The 9,560-nt window shown below is 38.8% G+C and overlaps 1 protein-coding gene and 1 pseudogene across 1 annotated transcript in view; both read right to left on the bottom strand.

Annotated features, from left to right (window-relative positions):
* GBP5 (guanylate binding protein 5) overlaps positions 1-9,560 on the bottom strand; it is a 39,248-nt gene that overhangs the window by 18,875 nt on the left and 10,813 nt on the right. Inside the window, exons 3-4 of the mRNA XM_006830978.1 lie at positions 5,660-5,769; positions 4,766-4,962 (exon numbers count right to left, since the gene is read on the bottom strand). Of these exons, the coding sequence (XP_006831041.1) occupies positions 4,766-4,962; positions 5,660-5,769 (307 nt within the window). The remainder of the gene's footprint in view (positions 1-4,765; positions 4,963-5,659; positions 5,770-9,560) is intronic.
* LOC102821188 lies at positions 1,085-1,700 on the bottom strand (annotated as a pseudogene).

Here is a 9,560-nt window from a genome sequence, read left to right as displayed (position 1 = left end):
CACTCCATTAAACACCTGTTCAGCTTACAATCTATGTATCCACTCATAGATTGTTATTACTTCTAATAATGGCTGACGTCTTTAAAATGAGGAAATTAGGACACAGAGACATACAGTGAAGAATGCTGTATGACCAAGGAGACAGGCTGGAGTGACTTTCTATAAGTCAAGATACCAGGAAATGCTGGTAGCCACCAAAAGCTTGGAAAAAGAATAAAGCCCTGCCAACACCTTGGTATCAGACTTACGGCCTTCCAAACTGAGAGAAAATAAATTTTCTGTTGCTTTAAACCACCCTGGTTTTGGTACTTTGTTACAGAGGCTACAGAGTCATTAGACACTGGTGCTTACCTTACAGGCTTGCATACAGTTATGCACCAGATCATCCAAGTACTGCCTCCCTTTTCAAATAAGATGATAACAATATAGTTGACTACACATTAAATATACTAAGAAGGTTAAAGACTATCATCTCTCCTTACCTGTGTGACCTGGAAATAAATATTCCAGAATATGGGATTTGCTGGCTTACACATGATCATGATGCCACAGCATTCCTGACAATATACACTGCCTGAGTCTTCCGTCTCCTTGAACAGCCTATGCATATCTCATTATTTTTAAAATAAATTCAAATTTAGTAAATGCTTGCTTTCATGAAAAAATACATTGTTATTAAAGGTATAGGAATGTTATAATTATGGATAGAGATTATTACAAGGAGGAAGAGTCATGTACAATATAAAAAAACAAAATTTCTTAAGGGTTAGCAAGCGATACTTGTTAGAAAAGTAACCCTAGTTGTATTAAAGGATGCCTATAACTTTTAAAAGGAGCTCTGGTAGCATAGTGGTTACGAATCGGGCTGCGAGCCGCAAGGTCCGCAGTTCGAAACTATCAGCTGTTCCGCGGAAGAAAGATGAGGCTTTCTGCTCCAGTAAAGATTTACAGCCTCGGAAACCCTGTACAGGGTCACTATGAGTCGGAACCAACTCCACGACACATAACAACAACAAACAACATAACTTTTTAAATCAAAGAGGTAGGGAGGTGGATACAAAGAGAGAAGTTAGTCTGTGTGCAGCTATGATAGCACATGCTCCAGAATGCCTTGTCTGATTAACTGTTTACACATCCAATGAGGCAAAAAATGCTAAGGTTTTTTTTCTTTGTTTGTTTGTTTTTCAATATGACCAAAGTGCAATCCACTTCAAATTCTCCATAGTCGCTTAGTCACTGCACTTCACTATACAAGTTTTTTGGAGGTTTCATATCCTGTGTGATGTCCAAACCTTCATCTTTTCCCAACGACCTCATACATAAATAGCAAAGGATGTTTTATAACAATTGAACCATTCTAATTCTTCAGCAGAATGTGAAATCGTAAAACATTTGGCAAGACAATGCCATTATTCCCACCTGAGTGCTCTGATTCAAAGTAACAGGTCATACAGGTATGCTACAATGCAGTGCTGGTTTCTTAACAAAGAACAGTGTTGAAATTTGATGGTTTGTATCAAATCACTTCATCCATCTGACTTTGCTTCATTCACATCAGACTGATTTTGTTCATATAAAGCTTTCATCTCCTCCAGAACTTGCCTGAACCCATCCTCATTAATGGCAAGCTGCTGCCCTTCCAACGTGTGGAGCAGCTCATGGACCAGTTCCGTGGCCTTTTCACAGAGCATGGCCAATGCACCAGTCCCACTGCCTCGTCAACCACCCAGTCTCAAGCTAAACAGTCGTCCGAGTCTAGGCAACCTAAATCCCACCGCTTCCCTTGCCTCTGCTCTTGCTTTAAGGCTATAAATTTTTATGGGAGCAGAAAAGCTCATATTTTTTTCCAGCCGAGCAACTGATGGATTCGAACTGCTGACCTTACTCCATTACTTATTTTTGTTTTAGACATAGGACTGCTAATCATATGGTTGGCAGTTCAAATCCGCCAACCATTCCACAGGAGAAAGGTGAGGCTATCTACTCCCATAAAGATTTACCATTTTAGAAACTTTATATAGGGTTGTTATGGGTCAAAATCAACTTGAAGTCAGTGGGTTTGGTTTGATTTATTTATTAAATATTGTTGTTGTTAGGTGCCATCCAGTCAGCACTAACTCATAGTGACACAATAGAACAAAAGAAAACATTGCTACATTTGAGCCTATTGATGCTGCCATTGTGCCAATCCATCTCACTGGGGGTCTTCCTCTTTTTCTCTGACCATCCACTTTACCAAACATGATATCCTTCTCCAGTGACTGGTACCTCATGACAATATGTCTGAAGTATGAGAGATGAAGTGTGGCCATCCTGGCTGCTTCCACGAGTGTTGATGTTTGATCCAAGCAAAATGAAGTCACTGACAACTTCAGTCTTTTCTCCTTTTATATGTTATTTATTGTTCCAGTGGTGAGGATTTTTGTTTTCTTTACATTAAGGTGCAATCCATACCAAAGACTGTGGTCTTTGATCTTCATCAATAAGAATTTTAAATCCTCTTTGATTTCAGCAAGCAAGGTAGTATCATCTTCATGCTGATAATGAGCCTTCCTCCAATCCTGATGCGACATTTTTCTTCATATAATCCAGAATCTCTGGTTATATGTTGTTGTTAAGTGCTGTCGAGTCAGTTCCAACCCATAGCGACCCTGTATAGGGTTTCCAAGGATGGTTGCTGAGCTTGAACCACCAGTCCTACCCCTACAATTTAAAATGACTTTGAAGTCCAACACATTAACCCACAGCACCACACCAGGACTCCACAGATTGAATAAGTATGGTGAAAGAATACAAACCTGGTGCACACCTTTCCTAATTTGAAACCATTTGGTGTTCCCTCGTTCTGTTCAAACAACTACCTCTTTGTCTATGTACAGATTCCTCATAAGCACAATTAAGTGTTCTGGAATACTCATATTTTGCAATGTTGTCCATAGCTTGTCATGATCCATACAACCAAATGACTTTGCATAGTCAATAAAACACAAGTAAGCATCTTTCTGGTATTCTGGGCTTTTAGCCAAGATCCATCTGACATCAGCAGTGATATCCCTTGTTCCATCTCCTTTTCTGAAACCAGCTTGAACCTCTGGAATTTCTCTGTAAATGTATGGTTGCAGCCATTTGTGTATTACTTTTACTAAAACTTTATGGGATATCAGTGATATTGTCTGATGATTTCTGCATTCCATTGGGTCATCTCTCTTTGGAATGGACACAAACACAGCTCTCTTCCAGTCAGTTGGCCAGGTAGCTGTCTTACAAATTTCTTGGCATAAATGAGTGTGAGCCTCCAGTGCCGATTAATTTTGTTGAAAGATTTCAATTTGTATTCCATCAATTCCTGGTGCCTGGTTCTTTGCCAATGACTTCAATATACCTTGGAGATCTTCCTTCAGGATCATTGGCTCTTGATTATATGCTACCTTTTGAAATGGTTGAACATTGCCATTTCTTTTTGGTACAGTGACTCTGTGTATTCTTTCCATCTTCTTTTGATGCTTTCAGCATTTTGCCAATAGAATCTGTCAATACCACAACTCGAGGTTTCAATTTTTCCTTCAGTTCCCTCAGCTTGAGAAATGTTAAGTGTGTTCTTCCCTTTTGGTTTTCTAACTCCAGATCTTTGCACATTTTGTTATAATATTTGACTATGTCTTCTCAAGCTGATCCTTGAAATTTCCTGTTTAGATCTTGTGACACCTCACTTCTTCCATTTATTTTAGAATCTCTATGCTGGATATCAAGTTTCAGAGGCTCTTCTGACATCCATATTTTCCAATTACTGATTATTTCTCTTTGTTTCCAACGTTTGCATTCCAATTGCCAGTAATGATCAATAATCTAGGTTGCATGTTTGATTAATTTCAGACAGAAGTTGATAGAATTCTTCAATTTCATCCTCACTGGCTTTAGTGGTTGGAGAATAAATTTGAATAGTAGTGTTATCAACTGGTCATCCTTGTATGCAGATGGGTATTATCCTATCATAGGCAGCATTGAACTTCATGACTGCTCTTGTTATGTCTTTTTGATGATGAATGGGACACCATTCCTCTTTAATTTGTCATTCCCAGCATAGTAAACCCTGTGATTGTCAGAATCAAAATGGCAAATACCAGTCCATTTCTGCTCACTAATTCCTAGGATATCAATGCTTATACATTCCATTTCATTTTTTGACAATGTCAAATTTCCCTAGATTCATACTTTGCACATTCTGTGTTCCAATTATTAATGGATTTTACAGCTGTTACTCTTCATTTTGAGTTGTGCCCCATCAGCAAATGAAGATCCCGAGGGCTTTACTCCATTCGCATGATTACAGTCAATTCTACTTTGAGGAGGTAGATCTTCCCCAGTCACATTTTGAGTGCTTTCCAACCTGAGGGGCTCATCTTCTGGCACTATATCTGACATTATTTTGGTGTTCTTCATCATGTTTCAACGTTCAATAATCTGGTGCCGACAGTGTTCCACTGCTCTTCTTGAAGTTTTAGTGACTAAATATTTGGAAGTAGTTTGTCTCTCCTTCTTCCTAGTCTGTCTTTGTCTGGAAGCTCATCTGAAACCTGTCCACCATGGTTGACCCTGCTGGTATTTACACACAAGCCACCACAGTATGACAAACTGACAGATTAGTATGGCTTATGTTTATTACTAAATATAGGAAAATATATTGTACTATTAAATAGAGGAAACCAAAAATGTAACAATCTAAACAAAAGATAATTTCTAGTGTTTGTGCTCATCTTCTTCTTACCTTCCTTTAGGCGTAGTGAATTCTCCAGGTATTCATCTACTGTAATGGCTTTCCCTTCTATTTTCAGCTCTAGGAAGAAATCTCTAAGAGTCCACACTAAGTCCGGAAAGAAGTTCACAAAATCAGCTGCATCTTCAGTCTTATCAGGATCAGGTGAGGATCTTGCCCTCAGTAGATTTGTCAGTTCTGTCACATTGCTGAAATGCAGTTAAGGATAACTGGTAGAAATAAGACTGTATCAAAGCTCATATTCAATTTCATGTATCTTTGAACCTTTATTTTCCAGTGCTTTGTTTCCAGTGTTTCAGTCATGGTCAATGAAGTGACCCCAGAACAAACCTTAATACTTAAAATTTGAATAAACCAGAATAATAACAGGAATGGGGAAAATTACAGATACTTCTGGAAAATTCATCTCCCTCCCAAGGGCAGTATATACATTGAAGACGAACCAAATTTCTTGTATTTTGAACAGAATCAGAAATAGCAATAATGGTGACCAACTTCACCACTTTTAATGTGAGTTACTCTCCACAATCTAACCAATATTTAATCTCCTGCATCAGGCTCTTAAAAGGGTTCCCATTTCTGGTTTTGACCCCTATAACTTCCTGTTCTGCTTACCACTCCAATTTACCAGCATTTTTAAAAATCAGGTGTGTTTGGTTTTTAGGCCTGTTTGATTAAATGTGTTCAAACCAATTTTAAACCCTGTTTAATTGCAGTCTTAATCAATTCATTATGCCAATAAAGACATGGATTTTTTTTCTTGTACTGTCAATGTTTAGTATACTTTCATTTTTAGGTTTGATGCACAATGACTCACAGACATACAGCTGGTGAACACAGGAGTTATCTCTAGCTTAGATAGTACCCCGAATCACAAAAGGATACTGCAATAGGTCCATAGCCTCCTGGTCGATTTTGTTCATTGTATTGTATACAACAGTGCTGCTCAGTAGAATTGCCAGAGCAAAGATCTTGGTATCATTCTTCTCATCAACCTAGAAGTCAGAACAGATATATATCTTGTCTCAACCATTTCTAGATGAGCAATCATTGAAAATAGACCCATGAGTCATCAAATATCAAGGAAGTAACAACAAAAATGATTGTCAGGGAGAGAAGTGGCAAGATGGTGCTCTAGACAGAAGGGCTGTATGGAACCCCCTACAACAAAGATATGGAAAACCAAATAAAACAGATGCAGATGATAGTCCTGGACTCCTGACCTTCAGATAAAGGGCTAGAAAAGTAGATTGAATGCTTACAAGGAGAGAAAGCTGAACAGCTATGAAGGGAAAAGAAAAGGACATAGACTTGTGACCTGTGTTGGCCACTGGACACAGTACAGCCATTTAAAACTTTTGTGAGTAGCTTCAGCAACAAGTAAACACATTGGCATTACAGAAACCTACTGGTGGTTCATAGAAATAAAGGTCAATTTTTCTCATGTTCTCCACACTTTGCTGTTGACCAAAGGTGAGGGCAGCTCCCACCTACATACACTTCTAGGGAAGCACACATTCTCCCTGTGGTCTAAGCTGCACATAGGTGAGCACCAAAATTGTGAACCCCATTAAAGGAGGGGGTAGCTCTCTGTATTAACCCCATTCAGGTAAGCCTGTTTCACATGTGCAGAGCTGATCCTGGCCAGTCCTGGAGAAGCCCTCACTAGGAGAAGCAGTAGTACTAAAACATGAGGGGAAATAAAAGGAGATATGACTTCTGCTGGCTGGGCTGGCACAGCATGACCATCTTGAAAGTTTGAAAGCAATTTTGAAGACAAGAGGGCAGTAGGTGTCACAGAGACATATCATTTATTGTCAGAGAGAAAGATGCAAAATTTTTTTCTTATACCCTACAATACTCTGGTGACAAGAGGTTTAGCCAACCCCCAGCTGCATGCACTTCCAGGGAATCTCACACTTTCCTGGTGATCAAAAGCTCATCAAAAGGAATTGGGAGCTACAAAAAAACAGAAAAGATAAATAAATAAATAAAAGGAATTGAGAGCTAGCACCTGGAATCAGGTGTGGCCTGATCCAGACCTGCAGATCTGTTTCTGACCAGCCCTGAACTAGCATGACCTCTCACCCTCACCTGAGCTATGAGATGGAAATACCCTGATTCCCCGGTTACTTTGGGTTCTGTATTAACTATTTCCATATTGGGTGTCCAGAACAGATAACACTAGTCCTACAGGGTTAAGAGTGTGACCTTCTCATCCCTTGCCCACCAATGACAGGAGGTCATTCATTGGCAGAAGACCCCAGAATTCTCTCCTCTCTGGGTATGATTCCTGCTCTGGTTTATTTCCTTTCATTGTTTATATTTGTTTATTCTTTCTTCCTCTTCTTCCTCTCCCTTGCTGTATATCCTTTCTGTCTCTGCTTTCATTTTTTATTCCTTTTTCTGTTTCTCTTTCCCAAACACTGTTGCTTCTTTCTTTTTTTCTTTTTTTTCTCTTTGTTTTTATTTACTAATCTCTGATCCCTTCCCTTTTACTCATTCCTCTCCCTAATTGTGTTTACTTCTTTTTCTTTCTTTTCATTTTTTAAATTTTCTTCTCTGTTCTTTCTTTGGCATTTTATTATTTTTCTAGTTGTTGCCTGCTATTATTTTTTCTTTACTGTTTTCTTTTTTCACTGTAATTTGGTTATTTGTTTTCCTTTTCTCTTGTGTATGTGTTTTCTCTTCTCCCCTCACCCAACAGAAGACAGCAACTGTGTCCACACAGCTCAGCTGCATGAAAAATCTCCACACCTTTCTCTCTGCCACCCTCTACAATGCCACCACTCAAAAAGAGCCAATACCAGTTGCTATACACTAGATCAATGACAACAACCAACATCAACCAAAGCCATGGTAAACTTAACTGCATGAACAATGAACAAAGAATGGTGCACAAGCATATTTCCTAATCATATCCAGGAGGCAGTTGATGAGTGCCTAAGAACACACTATGAACACATCAACAATGTAATATGACTACAATAACACCACAATGTCTCATAAGAAATAGACCATTTATGTTCATATGGGAAGAAAAAAAATCAAGAGTGGCTAGGGCAAGTGACCAAGAGGCAGAGCTAGAAAACGCTTTTAAAGAAGGACATCCAAATGGTTGACAGAAAGGTCTAGGTAAACAAGGAAGAGTTCAGGGAAACACTATATGAAGAAAAACAAATAGATAAAGACTGGATACAATACAAAACCTGCAAATAAAAATCCAGATGATGAATGCTAAGGTTTCAGAAATTGACAATACATTTAAAGGGCAAAGGAGTAGATTAGAATCAATGGAAGCTTGAATTCATGAATTTGACAATAACTCTCTAAACTAGTAAGCTAAAAGAACAATCAGGAAAAAAATAATGAAAAAATATGAATAACGCCTAAAATTCCTGTAGAAGAAGAGGAAGTGGAAGAACTTACAGGTGATCAGAATTCCAGAACAGAAGAGAAAAAAAGCACAGAAAAGATAGCCTAAGAGTTTCTGGAAGAAAATTTCTCTAACATCATGAAAGATGAGAAGATACGCATTCAAGAAGCTGAATGAATACCAAACAAGAGAGACCCCAAAAGAAAATCACCAAGACATATCATAATCAAATTCTTCAAAACTAAAGACAAGGAAAGAATTCTGAGAACAGCTTAGGGAAAATGAAACGTTACCTACAAAGGAGAACCAATAGGTTAAGCTCTTGTTTCTAAAAAAAAAAAAAAAAAATCTATGCAGGCAAGAAGGCAATAGAGAGCATATACAAAACTCTGAAAGAAAAATTGCCAACTAAGAATCAGATACCCAGCAAAACTGTCCCTCAATTGTTGTTGTTAAGTGCCAATGAGTTAGTTATGACCCATAATGACTTTGTGTAGGATTTCTGAGGAGTGGCTGATGAGTTTGAACCACCAATCTTACATTCAAACTGACCTTGTGATCCAATGCCTTATCTCATAGCACCACACCAGGACTCCATCCCTCAAATAAAATGCAAAATTTAAAGTTTTCTAGATCAACAGGAAGTAAAGATATTTGTAATAACAACTTTACCAAAACTACTAAAAAGAGCTCTTTGGACTGAGAACCAACAACAACAAGCAACAACCTGAAATTAACACACATGTCAATATGATCCAGAAATCAATCCAGATATAAAAGTATCCAAAGTAGAGAGAACAATCAAGATGGCGGATCAGGTGGAAGTGCAGTAAGGAGCTCTGCCAGCAACAACACAGAATAGCCTACCAAGCAGGTTCAGGGGATGGTCCCAGAACTCTGAACCGGATATAAAGGAATATTTAGAAGGTTGGAAGGCTTACAGCTGGGGGAATTTGTGGCAGAAGCAAGAAATCCATTGTTTTGTAATTCAAGATGCTCAGCTTCTTGAGGAGCTGCCATCTTGGGTGAGACCAAGCAGGGGAAGGATCGGAGCAGCCACAGATGCCTGGAAGAACCACAGATATAAAGGTGTGGACATTCTTCTCTTTTGGTTGTTGTTCATTTGTCCCTTGCTGTCTGCGCACCTCCATTTGGGTGACTAGAGGGGGGCCTGAGCTAGTGGACACCCAGCCCCATGCATCCACACAGATCTCCTCGAAATTTAAAGCGACAGTTTCCAATTAAAACCAAATGGCCACAGCTGGCCCTGAACAGGGATTGTGGAGTGGGACAAGCAGACAAAAGAAGAAATAGGCTGAAAATTAAATCCTAAGTTACATCAAAATGACCAACAGTGGTATCTTGAAACTTCTCAGGAAGAAGAGTGAAAAGGGAAGCCCATTTCCTGAT

Source organism: Chrysochloris asiatica, unplaced genomic scaffold (assembly GCF_000296735.1).
Source record: "Chrysochloris asiatica unplaced genomic scaffold, ChrAsi1.0 scaffold00002, whole genome shotgun sequence".
NCBI classification, from domain to species: domain Eukaryota; kingdom Metazoa; phylum Chordata; class Mammalia; order Afrosoricida; family Chrysochloridae; genus Chrysochloris; species Chrysochloris asiatica.
Note: the sequence above shows the minus strand (reverse complement) of the source record. Positions and strands in the feature narration are given on the sequence as shown.